Source organism: Phoxinus phoxinus (genome assembly GCF_949152265.1).
Source record: "Phoxinus phoxinus genome assembly, chromosome: 18".
Taxonomy (NCBI): Eukaryota; Metazoa; Chordata; class Actinopteri; order Cypriniformes; family Leuciscidae; genus Phoxinus; species Phoxinus phoxinus.
Genome location: NC_136893.1, coordinates 20,411,210 through 20,437,597, shown reverse-complemented (window position 1 = coordinate 20,437,597; position 26,388 = coordinate 20,411,210). Strand labels below are relative to the sequence as shown.

Below are 26,388 nucleotides of genomic sequence, written 5' to 3'. Positions count from 1 at the left end.
CAAAGTGTGAATACGCCCTGAGAGACAATTACTGAGAGTCAATTTAAAATTGTAATTGTTAATCTATGTGTACTTTGTTTCGCCGTTGTTGTGCATCCCACAGTTTTCATTTTCATTGCATTTTCATGACGACGTGCCAAACTAAATTATAGTTTTAAAAACCCTGCCACGTCCCATTGTGCTTCGTCCAGCTGTTTATGAAAGCAAGGATGTGTCCTACGTCAATCAACAGGACCCAAAACCGGCATAGCAGGTCTTTCGAAAGATTAGTTGATTACGAAATGTTTTTTTGCTCATCCCTAAAATCATTTGTTCACTATATGACTTTTTTTTTCAAAGAAAATAATGCTTTTATTCAGCAAGGATGCATTAAATTGATCAAAAGTGACAGTAAATATGTATAATGTTACAAAAGATTTCAAATAAATGCTGTCCTTTTGAACTTTCTATCCATGAATGAATCCTGAAAAAATATATACCATTGTTTCCACTAAAATATCATTCAGATTTCATTGATAATAATAAGAAATGTTTCTTGAGCATCAAATCAGACTGATTTCTGAAGGATCATGTGACACTGAAGACTGGAGTAATGATGCTGAAAATTCATCTTCGATCACAGGAATAAATACATTTTAAAATATATTCTAATATAAAACAGTTATTTTCATTTGTAATAATATTTCAAGTAAATGCAGCCTTTCATGGTGAGCACAAGAGATTTCTTTCAGAGACATTAAAAAATAATACCGAACCCATAGTGCATACACACAATAGCATAAAACTCATTTCTATTTAGTTTTTTTTCAACCATATCATGCTACTTGGACTCCCTACAGAGATTCTTGGCACGTACTTGGCTTGACCTTCAGGACCATGTGGGGTTTCTGAACAATTGTGCGTATCCTGGAAAAGGAGGCAAAACAGCAGTAGTCATCATGGCTGTCAGACAGCAGTGTATTTGAGAAGTACAGGTTCCCATTGAGGCCCATGGACACCCTCTCATTCTGCTCAATGTGCCGAAGATCTGAGAACAATACAGAGAGGATTGTTAGATTAACATGAGCAACAGGACATCTGAGAGGGCGACCATTCAAGCCGCCCAGAAATAGTCCCATCAGACAGACTGCACAGCAGATAACAGGCATCATGGGTAGAGCTTTGAATGCTCAGATATGCTCAACATGATTAAGACACCTCGCCCGCTCAAGAAGTGAAGACATGTACAGTAATAACACTGCCAAAAACATTTGTGTGCTTGTTTTTTAGTATACATATCTAAACATCCTTAAAATTGTTCAATTTACTTGAGAAGCAAACACACAATAAGTTTCCTTCAGAGAAATTGAATGAAAGTTAGAGGTTCAATGCTTAAAAAATGTCAAATTTACACACACACACACACACACACACACACACACACACACACACACACACACACACACACACACACACACACACACACACACACAATTATGCCTATGCAAATTATGATCATTTTAATCAATTTTATAAAACGGTTAGTTCCCGTCCTTGATTCACGATAAAACACGGCTATGACCGCTTCACCCAACGGTTCTATGTATCACTACACAACACCCCTAGCAACATAAATAGATGTTTGTATTCATTGATATTGATCATAGAGTATAGAACTGTGAGAGATCGAGTAAGTGGTTATACCTGCATTTACAGTAGATAATATAGGATTTTCCTTCATGTCAGTCCTATATTTTTAATATTGTCCGCTGCGATATCTTGCCATTTTAACAGTTAAGGGTTTTTCCCGTGCCTTGACACGCTACTCATTTGTCAGTTGTGTCTTGCCTCTCCGTGTTCACAAGTTTCAGTCCTTTCAATATAAAAGTCTTCTCTACTGACTCACCCACTCAAAGACGGTCTTTTCCGCCATCTAAAGGTGAAATAATCTAACTTCTGTTGCTATTCACGGTCAGGGACTATTTTATCCAGCGGAAGGAAGGTGTCATTTTACTTCATGAAAGTTGCATTGATACATATTGTTTGACTTTAACATTTGTATTATGTGGTAACTGTTTTATAAAAGCAATAAGGTACTCGAGGCTAGTAATATCGTGAAGAAGTCACGGCTGAAGGGCATTGCAGGCTCTCAGCTTCATGCGCCAAACAACGCCCTTCAGCCGTGACTTCTTCAAAATGCACCACAGCCTCGAGTACCTTATTGTTTACTTAAAGTTTGTTTAATGACATTTTTGTTTACTTATATATGATAATTTTGCGACCAGCGACCAGTTGAGATTGACTAATTTACTCTTTAACTGGCTTGACTGAAATGATGAAATTCTTCAAATGTCACACACATATCTCATGCTTCCAGTAAGTATTAATCAACAGCATTCTTCACCATTTACAACGTGAAGAATAACATGTTTATCATTATAAGCCTATTATTAGTGCAGGCGTTTAGGAGTCTGGCGCCAGAAAAATGCTATACAGTTGGTTGAAATGTGTCTGCATCTGTTTGTTCTGTGGCCAATGTGTTGATTGACATATCAGAAACAATGTTAGCTGTGACAGCTGATGAGTTTTGAAGAAGTTATATTGAAACTAACAAGAAATTCACAGGAAAGTGCATTAAAAAAACGTGATGTGTAGGAAAAGTGTTGAATTACCTTTGGTCATCCAGTACAGCTGCCATGGTGGAATCCCTTGTGGCGGGTTACACTCCAAAACCACTGATTCGCCCTCTGTGACCACCACTGGCTCGGTCTTCTCTTTGGGAAACTTGGGTACCACTGTGATCAAGCACAAAAACAACTTTTAAATTCTTAGCAGTCACTTTCTTACCAAAATGTAAGACAAGGAAGCCTACTATTGAAACTATTGATCAAGATAAAAAAAAAAACAAGTTGAGCAACATCATGCTTGATATGCTCAAGGGGACACATGGAATATGCAAATTTCCTGGAACAGATCCAAGGAAATTCTAAATAGAATTTCTGGAATTCTACTATTCGTTTTATGATTAGCAGCTAAGATAATGTGTGAGACGGGATGTGTATGCGCAGTGACTTACTAGGCACAATAAATTCTGCTTCCTCTGATATTGCAGTCCCGAGCTTGTTTGAGGCATAGCATCTGTACTTTCCCCGGTATTTCACTTTATCTTTATTGTTCGGTATCACAAAAGTCCCGCTACTTTCTTCTTTAATGAGCCGAGGGTCTTTATGTGGGTCGAAATCCATGCCATCTTTTGTCCAGCGGTACCTGTTCATTTAAAATCACACAACGGGAAACTTTCAGCAACACTAATTACTTTCTTTCCACCTATTAGACATGGACCAAAAAAAAAAGTAGATTGTTTCATCAAAATGAAAGAAAAGCTCTTGGTATAGTTGATGCATTTCTTATTACTGTCATTTAAGAAATTATTCAAGTTTCAACTCTTTTTTTCTGTTTACCTCCTTTCTGTTTAAATAAGTGTCCCTATATTTGTTGAAGAGAATCAAATACATAGAATTAATAACAAAAAGGAATATTTACAGAGGAAGAATATTTACACGCCTAATTTTCTTCACACTTTGCACAAAGAACTGGTTAAGTTTCAATTTTGTTTGGATATTTCTCCAGTTTAGCGGTCTGCACAGACATCCTTAAAGGGATAGTTCACTCAAAAATGACTATGTCATGATTATGCCATAATTTACTCTCATGTCATTCATGTTGTTTTAGGCTTTTATTCACAAACATTGATGACCGAATGTACATAGAGTGCACTCATTTGGCAAATGGAAACTTAAGCATGTTTGATCAAACGCACAAGAACCAATGAGGTTCATTCTCGCGTGTCACACCAGCACGTTTGAGCTTCTGAACCTATGAGGTATCCATATGGATTAATTTTACGATCTCGTTATGTAACATTTTGACGCGACAGAGTTGTGGGTGAACGGACTTTAAATGGATGGACAGAAATCTGATGTCATTTGTGTTTCGTAGCTCAACCAAACTGGTTTTGGAACAACATGAGGGTGGATCAATTGACATAATTTCCATTTTCGAGAGAATGAACCCATTAAAAGCAGGACATCTCACTCACGTAGGTCTTGGGTTGCCTTTGGCTTCACACTTGAACAGGATGTTCTCATCATACGGCAATGCAATGAGAGAGCCCGAGGTCTGAGCGGTGATGGTCGGCAGCTGCTCCACTACAGGAAACCGGTCACAGGATAAAAGAGCTGTTGAGATGCTCATTTATGCTAAAAGCAAGCTTCTATCTGGAAGGGTTTACTAGATAATAACATGTAATGGTGCTGAATAATGAACATAGCCTCAAGTTGAACTGTTGCACTGATAAGAACAAACGTACGAAAGCTATTTGACTGTCCTGGTACTTACCTTGAGGAGGGAAGTAAAGAGCAAAGGTAGAGGAGAAGAAGGCCGACAGGAGCCTGACACTAAGGCTCCTGAGCCCCTTCATCCCAGCCAGCAGATATGGAGAAATGTGAAGCAAAAGCTACAAACACTCTTGGGGAGTTGTTCTTTTAGCAAGAGCTCTTCACTGACTCCTCCAAGGAAAAGATCTAAAGAGACATAAAAGACTACAAGAGTCAGAACAGAGAACAAATTGTGATAGATTCTTCTACAGCGAAACTGAGAGGAGATTTGAGGAGCTGTTGGCTTTGAACCAGTAGTCTAAAGTGTTTTACAATATTTTGGATAAATAGCATGTGAGATCCTTTTTTTTTTTTTTTTCACCTCAAAAGCGAGATTATATTGATTCAAATCATCAACAAAGCCTCCATTTAAATCCAGGAACTAGGAACGATTTGATGCTTATTCTTTTTTTTTTTTTTTGGTCATATGTAGTAATTTAATTAAAAATACATTAAACATGCAATTCATGAATACAATGATTTAATTTGTTTGATGCTTTTAATTTCTGTATTAAAACCAATTCTGATTTTTTTTTTTGGGGGGGGGGGGGCATAAAGTCAAACATGCCAGGCTGATACAACATATCTTAATTAATGAAGAAAATTACCCATTAAAATAATTAAATATTTTAAAAGAAAACTTCATTAATACTTTATAATTTTTCTAAGAGAAAAAAAAAGAGAGTATATTTTAACAAAACTGCTTCACAATAATATTTTTGAAAAAATTGTCCTCAAATCATGTGGTGTGACCAATAAAGTCATGTGCAGGGTGTCAGGGTTAATAAGTCTTGTAGGGTTAGTTCAGGTGTCATGTGGTGCAGACAGCCACCTGCTTCGTTCCTGAATGAATCAGATAAACGACTCAATGACTGACTCACTCAATACAGTCGCTTGCCGCCACGGACCCTTTTTATATTTACGGTGAACAGGAGATGACAGCAAATATAATTTTTGTATTTCCATTTTCTCCACTGTATCTCCATACCTCAGAAGGTAGCAGTCCACGACATGCATCGACATGTCAAGGTACCAGCTCAAAAACACCCAAAATGGTGACGTATAATCGTTAGTCAAATTCGCAGAACATTGAGATCACTTTTTTTGTCAATATTGCACACCCCAATATGCCTAAAATGAACACTCGCCAAGCACCAAGCAAGTAAAAGTATGCAAGTATGTGAAACAGTGTCAATCGCCAGTTGGCCGGTAACATTTTTATGAATTCTAACAATGCAATGTTGCGAGAACATGAACAAACCAAGAATGAAAGACATTTGGGACAGATGACGGCCCAGTGCTGCATGGTCACGAAAGCACAAGAAGACACCAAAGGAAACTCGATTAGTTTCTCGCGGGTCTCAGACAGCTTGAAACAGGTCTTCTTGTGCTTGAACAGACATATTGAGATAAAATTAATGTAACAATGGCCATCTTAGCAAGTATGCTCGTAAACATGGTCAGTTACGTCTTAAAGCTAGGGTCGGTAATGTTGGAGAGCTAGCCAGATTTGAAAGTGGCACCTCTTCTAAGCTCCGCCCCCTCCTGTCAGTACTCCGTCCAAAGCTACGCCCCCCACAAACATGAACGCGCATCCACATTTGGAGTCAGCTGCATGTACCTACCAGTGATGCGCGGGTTGATCCAAAATGAGCGGGTGCCTGCGGTTACCCGCGGTTACGAGTCATCCAAAAATATTTTTAATGAAATTTGGGTCGCGGTCGGTCGGGTCGTTTACCTTTGTAATTTATATAGTACTAGACACAATGTTCTATGAAATACATAGGTCTGTCTACACTTTATTGGCTGAATGCGCGAGGATGACGCACGAGCAGTCTGCAGATGAAAGTGGGAAATCCTTATTTACCTTTTGAATGTTGAGCGCGTTATTAACTTTTGAATAAAAGCTGACGCGGCTCAAAATACCCGATTTCCCAACGCGTTGAACTGAGCGATGCCATTGTGCCATTTTAATAGGCTACTTTTAAACGCATATAGCTCAGTAATGTCAGTTTTATGTAGCCTATTTGCTGAGAGGGGGCGGGATTTTTGTTGGGAAAGTCGGGGGAGAGACGCACACGTCGATTAGACTGGATAAACACATGCAGCATCTTAATTGTTAAGAAAATGAAACGAAATAAATGAAAAATCAAGCCTTTATTACAAAACACTAGGCTATATCATACAGCATTCTGAAAAATGCGCACCCCTAGTTCCTCCGTCTATGGCCCATGACACGATTTACTAGCTACTTTAAAAAACGCGGGTCAGGAAGCGGGTCGGGTACAATATTTTCTTTCTTTTTTTTTGCGGTCCGAGTTGCGGGCGGGTTAGTTGAAAACGTCGGTCGGGTGCGGGTTGTTTATACATTGACCCGCGCATCACTGCTGTGCACGCAGTGGTGCTCGGGCACGAGACATCAAGGCATCTGATTGGTTCTTTACATTCGCACCGAATGGCAGTGATTGGTCAGAGTTAGAGGTCAGATTTTTTTCATTCCTTTTTCTGAACACATAATGTATTGTCTACTATCAGAATGGAAGGACCATTTCACCCAGTATAAAAAAAAAAATTTCTGAACAGGATTACCTACCCTAGCTTTAAGTGAACGTAAACAGTTGAGTAAGAAAACACATGTGTATCAGTACTGGATCCATATAGGTCTTAAAGGGACAGCAACCTATTATTCCTGCTGCTGTCTGTGTTTTTAATTTCAATCAAACAACAAAAGACAAAGAACAAGCACTCATTGCTCTCGACTGAATAAGTAAAAAAAAGTCACTTTTAGGCCGTGGTCACGTGTGTTAAAAATATGGTTTTACTTTTAACTGGTTTACACTATGCCATTGTCAGAGTCATTAAATATAAACTTCTCTTGAAAATTGTATAAAGGGTTTAAAAGGAAATAATGTTTATTAGCTTCAGTGGCACATTCAGAAAATGTGAACTTATCAGCATCTGCAAAGTCGAAACACAAGGTCGCAAGGCTCGAATGAAAGACATCAGCTGAGGAAAATTATTTCACGATGTTTATTTCGCTGACTCGTGTGCGTTGTTTGCCTTCACGCCTCCGTGAAGGCTGATGAACCGTGAGCACGCTCGCGCCGCAGGCTCATTCCACACATAATCGTTCACACTCACAAGATGCACAGAGTCAAGCCGCCTCCACAAATTACCAGCATCAACCCGGATTAACTCTCCTCATCCAGTAGTGGCCAGAGGTGATGGATTCTCTTACTTTTGCCCCTGGCTCATAATTTGGAGGTCTTCCCCTGTGTCATGAAGAGCAACTCAAAACACCAAGACAGACTCAAGGAATCAGCACACTATTTGCACTGAAAACAGCGATGCACTGAGATTTTACCAACAACAACAACAAAAAAACAGTTAAATATGTTATGATGTTAAAATATTAATTTAGTGATCTGGTTTAAAAATGTTGCAAATTTAGCCAGCTATAATGAGCTATAAACCCTGAAATCCCATATATTTTCAGAAACCTGTACCGAGAAGGGGATTTGTTGACTGCTTCAATTACACTGGAGACTTATTTCTGAAATTATTCAAATGATAGCTCCAATATGTAAATTGTAAAAGCAATAAAATGTAAAATAAAGTAGTAAATGTATGTAAATGTAGCAAGTGACTTTGTATTTACATTTCTTCTTATTTTATTATGTTTTTCTTTTCTTTTTTTAAACATATCAATCTTCAATAAAAAAGAAATCTATTTGAACATACTCAATATATGTAAGGACAAGCGGGGGAGGGAAAACTACATTTTGAGCTCTGTTGTATTCCAAAGTTGTAGCTTGTCAGTAGCAAACCTTTTGACCTGCAAATCTCTAGCTTAAAGATATGTAGTCTGGTGACCTCTGCAGACCTTAACAAGTGCCTGATGCTTCTTAAGACAACATGGAGTAAACTTCTGACCCCGTTCACTCCCATGACACCATTAAACCACATAAGCTTTCATCTGCAACTGAACCGAATACATCCACATCAAATCACACTGTAAATATATGCAGATCTATATCCAATGAACAAATTAAAAACATGTGCAGCAAGTTAATCAAACAATGAGCCTGAGTAAGACAAACTCGCTGAAGCACATGACTGGATACTGCATCCATTAATCCTGGAGGCTGGATACGGAGAGAGATATCCATGACTAACATCAGAGAAAACTGCTGAGGCTTACGGTTACACCTTTCTCATTTGCTTCACTGTCACACAACCGCACACTTTAATCCATTAAACAAACAGCCAACTAAACAGAACATGGAAACTCTGTACTTACTTAGTCACACTCACACACATGCAGTCAAGAAAGTAATTCCCAGAGGTAGCAGTGATAGTAAACTGAGCATCCAAACTCTTAGCATGCTCCTCAAACTCAGAGAGAGAGAGAGAGAGAGAGAGAGAGAGAGAGAGAGAGAGAGAGAGAGAGAGAGAGAGAGAGAGAGAGAGAGAGAGAGAGAGAGAGAGAGAGAGAGAGAGAGAGAGAGAGAGAGAGAGAGAGAGAGAGAGAGAGAGAGACCGAAAACATGCCCCAGCACTCCAGTAAAGCACTAAAGGGGATTCAGTGAAGAGACATATGTCGGCAAAGCCTCTCACTGGGATACAAGGCTTTCTAAACCTTTGACAAAGATTCAAATAAAGCCTGATCCGCCGAGCTATTCACAAACCATTAAAGAATGGTCCGGGAAGTGCTGGAATTCCTGCCTAAACACAACTCTACGCATCAGAACAGCATTGATATGAAAACACAGCAGTCTGAGGAGACTTTGACACTGAGATATTTGACTGAAAACAAACCTGGGAATCATTGTATTGTCCTATTATCATGTGTAAACAGGAAATAGTGGTTTGATGAGCAGTCAAGTAGGAAACTGCTTTGATTTGTGATAGTATTGCAGTGTGTCAACAGTGAAAATCCTCTTTGTATAATGGATTCAATCCTATTGTCTTAATTCCTAATGCTGTCTTATAGGGTCGGCAGACGCACGGAGGTCGCATCATGCTGAGACAAAACTATTGTTTGTTGATAAAACAGCATGTGTTTATAGTCACAACCATATAAGGTTATTTTATGTTTATGTTTAATTTGATGACTAACGAGTGCAGTAAAATGATTTTTAAGTGCTTGAGCATTTTGTGGTCTGTTTGACCCACCTGTTGTACTTAATGCTTTCTACCACCATATGGCATGTATGTAGAAAGTACAAACAAAGTGAAGAACACATTCACTTACAGTACGTCTCGGTACAGCTGAACATATACTGTATAATGCAGCAACACATGATCCCAGACTGTGAACTGTCCACACAAAGCAAGCAAAGTGTACACAGTGGACTTTATATGAAATCCTACACTTTGCATTTTAAGGTGTACACCACAATGTAAACATTACATTGAAAACTGCACCTCACAATAGCAATAACAGCAAAAGTTATTGTAGTATCAAGATGGAAACGATTGTGTGATTGTGTGATATTGCTTTTATACGAATTCAATAAACAAAATGTTCATATTGAGTTATTTACTGTATCTTTTAGATATAATATTGCCAGCCTAATTGCTCAAAATAAAGCAACAGCGGAACCACTAAAACACACAGTAGTGGTGTCCCGTTCCTGGGTGATTCAGTGTTTAACAAATAAACACCAATGATGGATGGATGGATGGATGGATGGATGGATGGATGGATGGATGGATGGATGGATGGATGGATGGATGGATGGATGGATGGATGGATGGATGGATGGATGGATGGATGGATGGATGGATGGATGGATGGATGGATGGATGGATGGATGGATGGATGGATGGATGGATGGATGGATGGATGGATGGATGGATGGATGGATGGATGGATAAATTATTGTAAAAAAAATTCATTCAGAAATTGCAATTCAATTTCATGGATGGATGGATAAATTGGTGTAGAAACAATTTTCATTTAGAAATTGCCATTAAATTTCATGGATGGATAAATTGGTGTAGAAACTATTTTCATTCAGAAATTTCAAAATTACAAGGAAGGACAAATTGTTGTAAAAAAAACTTCATTCAGAAAATTGCTATTCAATTTGATGGATGGATGGATGGATGGATGGATGGATGGATGGATGGATGGATGGATGGATGGATGGATGGATGGATGGATGGATGGATGGATGGATGGATGGATGGATGGATGGATGGATGGATGGATGATTTGGAGAAGAAACTATTTTCATTCAGAAATTTCACAATTACAAATAAATGACAAGTAACACATTAAAGTAAACTTGAAGTTTTGAAAAAGACAAACTGAAATGGCGTTTTCTTATAAAATGTACTCTAATAATATTTGTTTTATTTACAACTAAATATCATTAGATAGATTCTTAGTTCATTCAGGATCACTATCGTCAAATACGATGGACAATTATCATACAGTTTGGATCGGGCAAGAACTCCCTGCGCATCCATGCAGCCTAGCATGGATAAGAGAAGGGAGAGCAGCAACTGTTAGGGTAGGTTAGGGTAAACAGAACAGAACCAACATGAATGTATTGCAGATATCATTAATTCAAGATTTTAAAGTACAACATAATTCGAGAATGTATTCTGATTCAAGGGGAATCAGAATGCCAAATACTGACTGACGAGAGGAGGAGCTGGGGATGGAGGAGGGTAATTCACTCCTGAGAAACGCAATAGCTGCTGATAATACTGAAGGAGCTTATATATGAATACAGTGATAGGCGTTGTATTCCTAGGTAGACACGGATCAGCTGAGAGTCAGCTGGTGCGAGCTTGACTAACGTGACCTGCCAGAACTGACTACACTTAATATATATCCAACCTCAAACCGTTTTTGTCTCCTACATGGCAGATACAGAGCAGATGTTCAAGATCTTCAAATGATGGGTCAGATAAGTTCATGAATTAAGACATGTCTCTCATTAAGTGGCCAGAAATACTGCGCCAGGACAAGGTCTCTGAATTCCAAAGAATCCAATCTTCATAGCATAGTGTCCCTGCAAACAAAGGCCATCCTGCTGTGACAGCTGCCTTTTGACCTTTGTCTACAGCAAACATGCTCATTAATTCATCACGATTCACAAACCGAACTCTTTTTCTTTGCACCGGAGCTTTTACAACATCAGCTAAATATTTAGACTACACTAACAAAGCTTTAAAAATGCCAGAGAGGAAGCAAAGACAATCCAAGCAGCCTGGAAAGACAACTAATAAGCAGACACAGTAACACTCATTCACGGTGGAAGCCACAACATAAAGGCACCTGTTATTATAGAAGCAGGTATGTCGACTCACCGACGGCGTGTACGTAAGACTTACACCTGTCATATATAAAACAAATTATGCGAGATTCGTCATGTTGGCTGGTTTTGCGTGTGAAAAGTTTGAGGCTTTTGGACAAGTTGCAACTCATGTGAGTATTCTCTCTCTCTCTCTCTCTCTCTCTCTCTCTCTCTCTCTCTCTAATATATATGGACATGTAAGCCACAGTTAAAAATACACTAAAAGTTTGGGGTCGGTAAGATTTTTTTTTATGTTCTTATTCTCACCCAGGTTAAATTTATTTGATCAAAAATAAATGAAAAACAAAGAATTATAATTTAAAAATAACTGTTTTCCATAACATTTGAATATATTTTAGAATGTACATCATTCCTGTGATGTAAAGCTAAATTGTCAGCATCATTACTCCAGTCTTCAGTGTCACATGATCCTTCAGAATCAGATTTGCCGCTCAAAAAACATTTCTGATTATTATCAATGTTGAAAACAGTTGTGCTGCTTAACATTTATGTGGAAACCCTGATCAATTCTTTTAACAATCTTTGACTAATAGAAAGTTAAGAACATAATTTAAATATAAATCTTTTGTAACATTATAAATGTCTTTTACTGTCACTTTTGATCAATTTAATCCTAGGTGAATAAAAGTATTACTTTATAAAAAAATAAATAAAAAAAACAGACCCCACACTTTTGAATAGTAGTGTGTGAATTTAAAAAAGATAAGCACTTTCCAATCAAAAAATAATTTGCTATATGATTTAAATTCTAGAAATAGACCTATTGTTTAAGATGAAAACAAAAATACACCTTTCTGATTGTGAATAATTATTGGATCATGTTCAATTTCATAGTTAATATTTAAACATGTGTCAACTGACATCACACATCCACTAAACACACACACAGACACACACATTTGTTTAAACTACATTTTTAAGTGTAGCTTACATATTCAAATACCTTTGAGGCTTGCTGTATACACACACATTCAAACAAATCCAAACTAATTAGCAGACCTTTATAATTAGCAGATATTGTTCATCAAATGTCAAGGCAAATCAGTCATGAACTTTCTCCAGAGTATTCTCCTGAGGCAAAGAGGTGTTGAAATGGACACACACATATGTGCATGAGCATGTGAGTTGCATGTTATAACATGCAAATAATTTCTATATGTTAGCTTCCAAACATTTTTTGGTTAATCATTTACATTCTTTCGGTATCTGTAAAATCAGCATGTTCTTCTGTCAAAATTCCAAACTTACATTGACATGCCATATTTTTGCATAATTTCGCTATAAACGAAAAAAAAAACTAAAATACATAGTTTCTGTATAGTAAGCAGTAAAATAAAATAACAATTCTATGAACTGCATTAGACAGACACACTTACCTTCGGACACTCTTCTCCTCTCACGATACTGTCCCTCTCACCTGCACCAATACATTGAGATCAAACAAGCTCGAAATCCACTCACTGGAACACAAACACTCATGTACATTATTTCAAACATCTGACAACTCACGGAAACCTAGAACCAGTAATACCAGAAGTGGGGAGGTGACTTGAGGGCTAAGCAAACACAGAGGCATGGCAAGTCAATGTGAAGCGTGCGGCTACCTATCCTGTTTCTAGAAAGCCCATTTCAAAAGAATACCATTGGATCACAAAGCTCTAGGGAGTTACACAATAGAGAAGCTTTTAGAATACAAAAGTCCATTTCATTCATTTTCATTAAGTCTGACATGACCAATGTCACGAAAAGACTTTAATTGCTTACTCCATCTCATAATGCGTATAATGGAGTTAATGGTTTAAAGTCGGGATGGGAGACCAGACATCCCAGTTTCATGAGGTGAGGTGTGTTTTAGGCACATATATAATAATACAGCGGAACACACAGCCCAAAAATATCTAGTCCAGTCATGAAACTCTCAGGCTGATCAGTCATTTACATGCAATCTGCAAGCAATTGCATCATTACTACATGGCAGCTGATTGGCCTCTGCTCATCCTGCAGCCAATCAGATTATTTTCTCAATGGTTTTCTGTAGGTGTGTGTAATCAGAGTTCATCTAAAACCCTCCACTTCCCCAGCTCCACCTGCCTAGATCTGCTATGGGATTTATGCATGTCTATTTATGCAGCCGCAGCATATCTCACATTCTCACAACAGTGTATGTGTGTATGTATTGCCAGTAGCAAGTAATATTTTATATAATAAAATTAATTAAACACATTTATTTTTATTACTCCCCTGGGAAATACCTTAAAATAATAATACAAAAAAAGTGCAATTCGTGCTTACGTAACAAGAAAAAAAACTACAACTAAATTGTAGCAGAGAGGAGATTGTTTGAAAGAACGATAGAACCTGTGACACTCACGTGAGCTACAGAGCTGATCGTATCTGAAAGCAAAATGCAGATGCCAGCATGGTTGAGTGACATGCTTTCATCCTAATCCATGAACAAAACAATTTCAGATAAAAGAAGGAAAGATTCACGATCTTACAATAAATATGGGTTCACTTGAATGATAAACACAGGTTGTGAGTTTTTTGTGTGTTGAAGTTTCCTAATGTTGTTCTACAACAACTAATGTAGTCTCCTACAACAGGTTTACATGCATCAAAGGTAAAAAAAAAAAACAGTTTCATTTTCTCATAATATACATTTGCACATCAGCAGATTTTCAATGATTCTCAAACAACTCGCCAGATGAATCAATCCCTCTAATGAAGTAGCTAGCTACTCTGCTCTGATTGGCCAGACAGCTCAGTTTGTTGTGATTGGTCTACTCTTCTCTGATTGGCCAGACAGCTCAGTTTGTTGTGATTGGTCTACTCTTCTCTGATTGGCCAGACAGCTCAGTTTGTTGTGATTGGTCTACTCTGCTCTGATTGGCCAGACAGCTCAGTATGTTGTGATTGGTTTACCACGTATGTCGAAAACAAAAACTCCCATTGCCATAACAACGTCATCTCTGAGTGTCCTGAGGCTTCCTGACCTACACCGTAAACTACAGTAATGAACAATGACGTTGATTTTACCATATCAAGAGCAAGCGGTTTGCGAATCCTGCATTGAACTCCGAGATTTGAAAAGCAGTCGTCAGTAAAATAAAGGGAACACAGCAAAAGTTTAGGACTATACTGCTGTGGTATCGTGGTAAAGATTGATTTTAACCACTGATTCTTCACATGCTCGTCCTTGGGCAGTGAAAAAAAAACTGGCTTTACCTTCACATTGTAGAGCACAGCATCTTCTCAACATGATGCTATCCAGTGTCCACAGGAATCTGATGAAGTGTTTGGGGTTTCAAGTTTTCCCTGTGGGCAATATGCTAATGTTTCGTCTTGACGTCACAACGAAACGGCTTATGACTCGTTTGAAAAACTATTTATTTCATTGAGAGACGACTCTCACTTTTGAAAGACAATAACTTTATATACGGTGCACTTTCAGATTTAAAACTTTGCAGGATGTTTTCATTCACTTAGAGCTATATATGTTACACACTACATGAAAGGTCATTTTCAAAAATCCATAATAGGAGACCTTTAACAGAACAAAAAAAACGTTGAGACATTGAGAAGCCATTCACAAAATGTACGCATTTCTGGATACTGAATCAAAACCTTCACAATCCCACTGTACATTACAGATCCAAAAGCACAATTAAAATGGAACGTCTGTATTATTTCTCTGTTTTAGTTCATGTGTTATTTATTCCTTATGGCCAGACCTGCTACAGCACATCTTTCCGTTCACATACAGTTTAGTCAACACAACACTTTTCAGTGCAAAATTCAGAAAAATACATCAAATGTTTCTATCAGTATTCAGTTATTTAGGATGGCAGGATGGAGAGAGAGATGATGGGGTGAGAGAGAGCTCTTAATCTGTGCCTCACAGCAACGCAGTAAAAGTTTGGAAGTATCTGGGACAGACAGGAAGAGAGTGACGGAACCTCCCATTCATCTCGCTACCATTCAGGAACATCCTGGGCCGTCAGCACTCTCGCACAACACCTTGTCTGCTTTAATCATTTTAATAATACACTGCCAGAAAAGAGAAAACTCTCATGCAACTTTCTGCCACTGCAATTGCCACACTATCTTACAACCCTGAAGTAAAGCAAAGGATAATCTTGTTTTACACATAAATGAAATTAATGTAGTTTAGGAAATATATTTTAAAAAAATCTTACTGCAAAATATGTCATTTATTGATATTTAGACCTTTTCCCAAATCAGATAATGTGCAAAAACTAAGGTTGGCTTGAAGGGATTTGGAAGGGCTATTTAAAAACAAACAACAACAAATCTGATTTATTACATAAAAATGTCCTTGAGGAAACATGCACTACAAGATGGAAGTAGTCCAAATATAATTTATCTTTTACGGTCTGATTTGGCCCATTTTCAAATATAATTTGCACCAGATTTAGGGCCATGCAACCAGTTTGGAATTTTGTATATTTATCATCATAAATATAATTATTAGTTGCACAGGTTAAGACTACTGTTGTCATTCAGTTCCAGTATCTTTGAAAATGGCGAAAATATTTAGTATGAAGAAACCTAAAAAAAAGAAAAAAAAGAACATTAAATTCAAGTAAAGAAAAAACATGTTATGAAATGTTAACAAATGAGTTATCAAATTTGATTCAAACATAACAGTTTGTTCATCATGCTATTTGATGGATTGTCTTGTATTTTGTCGTTGTTCGTGTGCATGAGATGTTATTTTTGTCAATGCATATTCGTGTGAAAAGATCACACTAATGACAGACATGCGTTACTTAGAAACAAGAATGCGAACGGTAAAAGCAGAAATATCCGATTTGGCTTGAGGTTATGAAACCTGACTCATTAAAAGAACCTAGTTTTCCTTCTTCATTTAATGGGTCTGTACAGTCTGAAACAAGAATACGGCTGAGAAATGAATGTTTTATCTGTATCAGGATCAGGAGGCCATAATCAGATATCTCAATGAATGTTTGGTTCATATCTCATAAAGAAGTGCGGTAGGTGAATGTGCCCTTCATAGGAACGTCCAGGATTCATTTCCAAAGAAGCTTTTCCAATGTTGTCAAATTTTAGGTGCTCAACATGATATAGAGTTAAAAAAAAAAATTTTGCACTCAAAGCTCATTGTTCCAAGATCGAACCAAGATCATCAGCTGAAAAAATCTGGATGAGTGTTCTGCCCCAACTTGCTGAGCATTTTATGTTGATTTACCCCAAACATTTTTTTTCAATTATAATCTTCACAACACGTTGTGACAGAACCCCACAGCAGATAAACAGGAAACCACAGCCTGTCAATCAAATTCACTCAAGACTCAAGAGTTTAAACCAGATGCATCTCCAACACTGAAGATAATGATTAATTCAGTACATAAATTATTTGAATATGGTATGCAGCTCTAACCATGCGGTTCCCCCACCCCCCCAATAAAAGCAAAAAAAAAAAAAAAAAACGTTCACGTTTAATGCAATGTGTTTCTTGAAGTTTCTTTGAAACTATTTGTGATATTGGTAACACTTTACAATAAGGTTCATTTATTAAACATTAGTTAATGTATTAACTAACAATGAGCAATACATTTGTTACAGTATTTATTAATCTTTGTTAATGTTAGTTAATATGAATAAAGCTGTTCATTGTTAGTTCATGTTAGTTCACAGTGCATTAACTCATGTTAACAAGATTTTAATAAAGTATTAGTATATGTTGAAATTAACATTAACAAAGATGAATAAATGCTGTATAAGTGCAGTTCATTATTTGTTAATGTTAACTAATGTAGTTAACTAATGTTAACTAATGAACCTTATTGTAAAGTGTTACCGTGATATTTACTAGCAAATTCTGAGAGAAAATAGTTTCAAAGTAAATTGTACACCATTTTTTTCCAGTGTGTTTTAAATAATAATAATAATAATTTCTGCTCAATTTGTAAAATAATTGTGTTTTTATGCAAAAGTATAATTATATATAATTCTATAAACACTTACAACAGAATAAATAACTGCATTAATATAACGGATGCTGCGTTATCTATAAAAGTCCCAATGAGGATCATTGTGGTTCAGAATTGTCAAATGAATTGTTAACCAATCATACGGACTTAAACAGTGACTTCCAGAAAAACCTTGGAAAAAAGACCATGTCTTGAAAAATAAATCTAATGACTGAAAAAAAGCATATTGTTGGCTATTGCCCTTGTAGGGTTGCCAACCGTTCCGTATAATACGGAATCGTCCCGTATTTGACACATAAAAGTCTTGTTCCGTATTGAACTGATACGGAACGCACTTTGTTCCGTATTTTTGAGAATCAATTCAGTGCAAATCCATGACAGACACATAAATAGCTTCTAATATATGTCAGACTATGAACGAAGACATTTGTAGGCTATGATAAGAAAAAAAAAAACAGACGGTGCATGCGGTAGATACTAATTTCTCCCCGTTTGTCTATGATCAGCGTCGCGTTTTTAACATCTTGGAACATCATCAGAGAATGCCCTTTTAATTGGTCGTTTCAGTCATTGTGAGTCATGTATCGTAGCAACGATGACGATAAGTGACAACAGCGGGAAATGTAAAAATGACTAACGTTACTTCCAAGCTGCCGGCGAAAAAGAGCACAAAAATATACAATTGAATGGGAAAATAGCTGCACAATGTGCTTAGTCTGGAGGATTATTTGTTTCTGTGAGATTTTCCATGTGCATTTATACAGGTGTTGTATTGCTTGAATGCAGTATTTGAGTGCAATATTTTCTTTCCAGTGCAAAACAAAAATAACAGCTAATAACGTATATATATATTTTATATTACACACTAACTGTAGCGGTCTGGGCATCTTCTCTATAGAGGACTTTTTAAAATTATTATTAAATTCTTTAAAATACCTTTTTTTGTCACCTTTAGATATAAAATGTATTATATATATATATATATGACGCATACAGCTAGAAAATAAAACCAATTCACCAAGCCATCCATCCTTCTGTCCTTTTAAATGTCCGTGTTAAAATAGTGACGGAAGCAAAAGTCTCCAGCTATGGATTTGCCTCTATCCCCTCAAATTCGCCTTATCAGTTTTCAGAATGGCAGATATGGTTCCGACATCAGTAATATTTTTATTGTGTTACAATGGTGAAATTACAAACAAGAACTTCACATTCCGAGGCATGAAAATGAAATTTCATTTCATTTAATTGACATTAATTAACATCAAATCGTCCTTCACCCATTTTCCATCTCAGAATTTTGGGAAGGCTGCAACTCCCTTGCCTCCCTTGCCATTTGGGACTTAAATGCTGATTACTTACTAGAGTAGTGACTTCTCTACTATAACACAACAACTATAAAAAAAACTGCACCAATATAACCTTCAAGACCATAAAAAAATAGAGCTGCATTTTCTTGTCTGCGCCAAATGTGTTTAGGCACCTGTTTAACAGGGGCCACTATGTCAGGGCCTTGTTGGCCACTGTTAGCTTGTAGGCTGCCTGCACTAATGGCTCTCTGTGTGAGGAATTACACCATGCCATGACATGGGAACTCCTTGAAAATGTGTCAGGAACCAGCCGCATTAGCATTTTGGAGACGCATGAATGAGTGTGTTTGTTCTAGTCTGTGAGGTTTGCTGAAAGACCCCATTAACAGCAGGTCTAGAAGGACTGCAGTGTGTCAGGTCAGACCAAAAGTGAACAGAGAGAGAGAGGGAGAGAAAATAAAGAAAATAAAGCGGATGAACAGAGAAGGAGAAGCTGATGTAGGTGTAAAGTTAAGATAATCACTTAAAATAGAGTCATAAAAGCCAGTAGAGTATTTTAACCCATCTATTAAAGTGATAAAATGATACTCATATGAGCTTAAGGCTCAGTATATATCAGCCTTCTAGAAAAAGTTGCTTTATTCTGCATGCAGAGGGTCACCCCCCAGAGGAAGATGTAACCAGCCCCACTCCGGACCCAGATCCCAGCCAGCCGTCAAACACACCCATCATGGACATTCTGCCAGAGCCCACCGTAGACACAAGAGACTGAGCCCACCTCGATACCAGAGCCAACACCCGAGCACCGCATCGCCCCAGAGCCTGAGCCCAACAGTATGTCTGACCAGGTGCATGAGCCGGCAACATCGTCTGTGCCAGACAGTGGGTGTCCTCATGGAATTCGAGGGAATAGATCGGAGCCCCAACGACACTCTCACCGCTGAGAGTGAGCTACATCTGGCCTCTGGGAATTATTTTGAGGATATGGAAGAGGATGTTTGCATGGATCTCCTGCCCCAGCTGGTTCCACCCATCTCAAAGTATCCTGTGCCTTCTCTGGTTCCGCCCATCTCAAAGTCTTCTGTGTTTCCACAGGTTCCACCCATCTCAAAGTCTCCTGTGCCTCCTCTGGTTCCGCCCATCTCAAAGTCTCCTGTGCCTCCTCTGGTTCCACCCATCTCAAAGTCTCCTGTGCCTCCACTGGTTCCGCCCATCTCAAAGTCTCCTTTGCCTCCACTGGTTCCGCCCATCTCAAAGTCTCCTGTGCCTCCTCTGGTTCCACCCATCTCAAAGTCTCCTGTGCCTCCACTGGTTCCGCCCATCTCAAAGTCTCCTGTGCCTCCACTGGTTCCGCCCATCTCTAAGTCTTCTGTGCCTTCTCTGGTTCCACCCATCTCAAAGTCTCCTGTGCCTTCTCTGGTTCCACCCATCTCAAAGTCTCATGAGCCTCCTCTGGTTCCGACCCTCTCTAAGTCTCCTGTGCCTTCTCTGGTTCCGCCCATCTCAAAGTCTTCTGTGTTTCCACAGGTTCCACCCATCTCAAAGTCTCCTGTGCCTCCTCTGGTTCCGCCCATCTCAAAGTCTCCTGTGCCTCCACTGGTTCCGCCCATCTCAAAGTCTCCTGTGCCTCCTCTGTGCCTCCTCTGTGCCTCCATCTCAAAGTCTCCTGTGCCTCCTCTGGTTCCACCCATCTCAAAGTCTCCTGTGCCTTCTCTGGTTCCACCCATCTCAAAGTCTCATGAGCCTCCTCTGGTTCCGCCCCTCTCTAAGTCTCCTGTGCCTTCTCTTGTCCCGCCCATCTCAAAGTCTCCTGTGCCTCCACTGGTTCCACCCATCTCAAAGTCTCCTGTGCCTCCTCTGGTTCCACCCATCTCAAAGTCTCCTGTGCCTTCTCTGGTTCCACCCATCTCAAAGTCTCATGAGCCTCCTCTGGTTCCGCCCATCTCAAAGTCTCCTGTGCCTTCTCTGGTTCCGCCCATCTCAAAGTCTTCTGTGTTTCCACAGGTTCCACCCATCTCAAAGTCTCCTGTGCCTCCTCTGGTTCCGCCCATCTCAAAGTCTCCTGTGCCTCCTCTGGTTCCACCCATCTCAAAGTCTCCTGTGCCTCCACTGGTTCCGCCCATCTCAAAGTCTCCTGTGCCTCCTCTGGTTCCGCCCATCTCAAAGTCTCCTGTGCCTCCTCTGGTTCCACCCATCTCAAAGTCTCCTGTGCCTCCACTGGTTCCGCCCATCTCAAAGTCTCCTGTGCCTCCTCTGGTTCCACCCATCTCTAAGTCTTCTGTGCCTTCTCTGGTTCCACCCATCTCAAAGTCTCATGAGCCTCCTCTGGTTCCGCCCCTCTCTAAGTCTTCTGTGCCTTCTCTGGTTCCACCCATCTCAAAGTCTCCTGTGCCTTCTCTGGTTCCACCCATCTCAAAGTCTCATGAGCCTCCTCTGGTTCCGCCCCTCTCAAAGTCTTCTGTGTTTCCACAGGTTCCACCCATCTCAAAGTCTCCTGTGCCTCCTCTGGTTCCGCCCATCTCAAAGTCTTCTGTGTTTCCACAGGTTCCACCCATCTCAAAGTCTCCTGTGCCTCCTCTGGTTCCGCCCATCTCAAAGTCTCCTGTGCCTCCACTGGTTCCGCCCATCTCAAAGTCTCCTGTGCCTCCTCTGGTTCCACCCATCTCAAAGTCTCCTGTGCCTTCTCTGGTTCCACCCATCTCAAAGTCTCCTGTGCCTTCTCTGGTTCCACCCATCTCAAAGTCTCATGAGCCTCCTCTGGTTCCGCCCCTCTCTAAGTCTCCTGTGCCTTCTCTGGTCCCGCCCATCTCAAAGTCTCCTGTGCCTAGACTGGTTCCACCAATCTCAAAGTCTCCTGTGCCTCCTCTGGTTCCACCCATCTCAAAGTCTCCTGTGCCTTCTCTGGTTCCACCCATCTCAAAGTCTCATGAGCCTCCTCTGGTTCCGCCCCTCTCTAAGTCTCCTGTGCCTTCTCTGGTCCCGCCCATCTCAAAGTCTCCTGTGCCTAGACTGGTTCCACCAATCTCAAAGTCTCCTGTGCCTCCTCTGGTTCCACCCATCTCAAAGTCTCCTGTGCCTTCTCTGGTTCCACCCATCTCAAAGTCTCATGAGCCTCCTCTGGTTCCGCCCATCTCAAAGTCTCCTGTGCCTTCTCTGGTTCCGCCCATCTCAAAGTCTCCTGTGCCTCCTCTGGTTCCACCCATCTCAAAGTCTCCTGTGCCTTCTCTGGTTCCACCCATCTCAAAGTCTCATGAGCCTCCTCTGGTTCCACCCATCTCAAAGTCTCATGAGCCTCCACTGGTTCCGCCCATCTCAAAGTCTCATGAGCCTCCTCTGGTTCCTCCCATCTCAAAGTCTCATGAGCCTCCACTGGTTCTGCCCATCTCAAAGTCTCATGAGCCTCCTCTGGTTCCACCCATCTCAAAGTCTCATGAGCCTCCACTGGTTCTGCCCATCTCAAAGTCTCATGAGCCTCCACTGGTTCTGCCCATCTCAAAGTCTCATGAGCCTCCTCTGGTTCCGCCCATCTCAAAGTCTCCTGTGCCTTCTCTGGTTCCGCCCATCTCAAAGTCTCCTGTGCCTTCTTTGGTTCCGCCCATCTCAAAGTCTCCTGTGCCTTTTCTGGTTACGCCCATCTCAAAGTCTCCTGTGCCTCCACTGGTTCTGCCCATCTCAAAGTCTCCTGTGCCTTCTCTGGTTACGCCCATCTCAAAGTCTCCAGAGTTCCCATCCAACCGTGCTTTCCGACCTTCTCTTTCTATGCCACGGCCAGTTCCCCAGACCCACCTCCACTGATTCCCTTCAGCCCCTTAACTTCTCTAATGTCATACTGTTTTGTGGATCTGCCTCAGGTCTTCCAGTCTCCAGCTCACCCAGTCAAGAGGATCCACTGGCTCCGCCTCCAGCCACTGATCCCGTCACTCCACCTCGGCCCATCAACCTGTCGTCTTCGCCTTGGCTGCTCCTTCCCTCACTCTAACAGACATTGGCATCCAGGACCATTGGTGTCACCCGGTCCCATGTGCTCTCTTTCTGCGCCCAGGGCTCCACTTTCTTTGGCTATCTCTCAGTCATTCATAGTCCCCCTGGTGTCGACTGCCAAATCACTACCGTGACTCCTCCCTCCCTCCCTCGACTCTGCCGTGGGCCTTCATCCTGGCTGTGATCCGGGTCCCCACCTGCTACCTCCTGCTCTTGGCTCCTCCCTCCCTTCACTCCCCCATTGAATGTTCTGCCTGCACCAACAGATTACGCTCCTCTCCTGTTCCACGTCCTCCACCAGAGCCCCTCTCCCTCCCTCAGTTTGACTTCTACAACATGAGGACACGCCTTCCCGTAGGGGAAATGTACTGTAAAGTGTACTGTTTTGATTTAACTCTAGTTCCTGTTTCCTTTGTTCTCATTTTCTCATCTCCCGCCACTAGTTTGCTTCTATGGTTACTGATTTGAATTGCACACCTATTTCAGTTTCTGTTGATTACTTTCCCATGTGTATTCAAGCCCTCAGTTCATTCAGTTCTTTGTTCTGTGTCGTCTTTAAGTTAAGCATAGTTATTTTTTCTTGTTATCTGTGTGTTCTTTTGTTGGATTTTTTTTTAATAAAGTCTATTTTTGTTAGTGTCCAATGTTGTGCACTTTTGAGTGCACAACATTGTTTATTTATTATTCTTTCAACTTCATTGCCATTTAGACAAAAGGGGAACAACTTAATAATAATTGAATAATTGTGTTTTGTAATATAAACACACTGACCATGTAACACATACAGTGTTTGTTGGATGACCTTTTTGCTAGTGTTATGGTGCTTTTCCTTTGCATGGTACGGCTCGGTACGGCTCACTTTTTGGTGCTTTTCCACTGCCTGGCACGGCTCCATAATGCTCGGTACGGCTCACTTAAACAGTACAACCTCGGTTGAGGTTCCAAGCGACTCATGCCTATACTAGAATGTGACTTGTGAACACTGCAGATCACAGATTGGTCAGAGAGAATCATCACTACCAGCGTCATTGGATTTGCAACACGAGACACCAAACCCACAGGAGGCAAACTTCTTCATCTTGCAGTGATAAACATTCACATGCCGACAATCAAGAACACCATTATATCGATATGCTCCATTGCTTCTGTGTTGTGTGTTTGTTTGTGTCACGTTTACGATGATGTCACAGCAGTAGAGGCGGCGAAACTATAACAATCAGTCTATAATCCCACCCACTTTAAAGCGGTACTAAACTGCAGTGATAAAAAAGCACAATTATAGAAGTATGGGTTGATTTGTGAGATGTATGAAGTGTTTTGGAAATTACCTGATTTACCAAGTTAAAAATTGGATATAAGAACTGTTATTAATGTTGACCACCATGTCAGTACCAAGGCTATCTTCATGGCGAAAACAGAATAAACAACAAAAGTCATAGGCTACAATTAACAAAAAGCTATATAAGACATTTAGGGCCCTATTTTAACGATCTGAAATGCAAGTGTCAAAGCGCAAAGTGCAAGTAACTTTGTGGGCGGGTCTTGGGCGCTGTTGCTATTTCCCGGCGGGATAAATGCCTCTTGCGCCCGGCGCAAATCTAAAAGGAGTTGGTCTGAAGTAGCTTCATTATTCATAGGTGTGGTTTGGGCGTAACGTGAAATAAACCAATCAGAGCGTCCTCTCACATTCCCTTTAAGAGCAGGCGCGCTTGTTCCATGGCGAATTGCTATTATAACGGCAGATTTGCCAGCGCACGCCAGTAGCGGTTCACAGCAGAGGAGACCGACGTTCTCGTCAGGGCCGTAAAACAGAGAAGTGACATTGGGGATGATGGGAGAAACCCACCCAAATTAGCTTCAGTTAAAAAGGCGTATAATTTGGGTAAATGTGTAGCCTAATCTAGATTTTTTTTTATCTAGATAGATTTTTTTCACATCTTCACGGACACAACAATGATTTCCCTCGTGTGTTAATATTTTTCCTTGTAATAATGTATGATTTGCAAAAATGAAAACTGCTGCGTCTGTTTATATTAGAGAATCAAAGTGTATGCGCGTTGTTCACACGCTACATTATGGCCAAGCACGCGCCCTTAAAATAGCAAATGACTAATGCGCAACGCGCCACTGTCTTTAGACTGGGTTTTTCCTGGTCAGTGGCGGAATTGCTTTCTAAAACTGGAAAATAGCACCAGGGAACTTTTGCGCCGGAACACGCCTCCTCTTTTCGCCGAACCGCCCCCGCGAGCGCAAGTTCATTCCTTAATTTACCGACGTGCTTCTGTGGAGGGAAAAGTCCGCTGTGCGCGGGTGCAAAATGAGTAATGATACATGCGTCGGTGTACAAAGTCAATTGCGCTGGGTGCAAGATAAGGCCCTTAAGGTTAATACTAGACAGAAATTCTTTTTTAAATACATCAGTTTATCTCTGAATAAAACCATTTTCTATTTACATTAAAAACAGTGCAGTCCAGTAAAATATGTTTAACAGTCATTGTAGTTTGACAAAGAAGGCATGATGGTGGTTCTTCGCCTTTTAATAAATAGCCATGTGTAAGTCTTGTATGACCTATACGGGCAACAACTTGATCATACAGATTTGAAATTAGTTAAAAAAATCTTCTTATATTAGGATTTATGTCATATAACTTATTTCAGTGGCATTCATCCCATTTCATCTGCGACATGTTATTAATATAAGAGTTTTTTAGAGGTCTGAGATCGGAGGGTGGAATTTATTTGACACTCTGAAATAAGTTAAGAGCCTCCATTGCAGCGATGACTGTTTTCTCATTTACCAGATAAACCAATATTACCTGGAACCCAGCAGAAAAAGATTTTCCTTGCTTAAAATATCTAATTAAGCTAATATAATTATAATTATGGGATGATCAGTCTTCACAGATTCAAGTACCTGAAGGCAGGATTTTGAGTCAGTGAAGATTAAGAAATTTAGTTCTTGTCCATATTCTATATTTTCCACAGCCAGTAAAGCACAAGCTTCAGCTAAAATAACTGTGTGAAGAGTTTTAAAAGAGTAACCTAAGTATTGAGAAATGTGGCCTATCTATTGTAAAAAAAAAAAAAAAAAAAAAAAAAACTGTAAACAAAGACAATAACTGACAATTTGAGATAGAAACATAGGACAATAAATACTAGAGCAAACAAAAACACAAACAAGACATAGGTGAAGAACATAATCAGTAACCATAGAAACAATCAGAGAAACAGGAACTGAACACATGCAAATTAAGGGAATACAAACTAAAAGTCCATGAAAACAGAAACTAAACCAAAACTTGACAGACACTCTCTCCTTTTTAGAATTCACTGCAGTTTGTTATATTGGTCCATGTCCAAATCACATATACACAAT

General features: G+C 39.8%; 1 protein-coding gene across 4 annotated transcripts in view; it reads right to left on the bottom strand.

Annotated features, from left to right (window-relative positions):
- Positions 1-26,388, bottom strand: part of chl1a (cell adhesion molecule L1-like a) — a 71,049-nt gene that overhangs the window by 32,340 nt on the left and 12,321 nt on the right. For 2 of the 4 annotated variants that reach the window (XM_079588776.1, XM_079588778.1), the window contains exons 2-6: positions 4,378-4,562; positions 4,079-4,187; positions 3,056-3,246; positions 2,652-2,774; positions 857-1,027 (exon numbers count right to left, since the gene is read on the bottom strand). In XM_079588776.1, the coding sequence (XP_079444902.1) occupies positions 857-1,027; positions 2,652-2,774; positions 3,056-3,246; positions 4,079-4,187; positions 4,378-4,459 (676 nt within the window). In that variant the 5' untranslated portion in view covers positions 4,460-4,562. Of the gene's footprint in view, positions 1-856; positions 1,028-2,651; positions 2,775-3,055; positions 3,247-4,078; positions 4,188-4,377; positions 4,563-13,125; positions 13,276-26,388 lie in introns of those variants that run through there. The other 2 variants (XM_079588777.1, XM_079588775.1) reach the window with 2 other exon arrangements.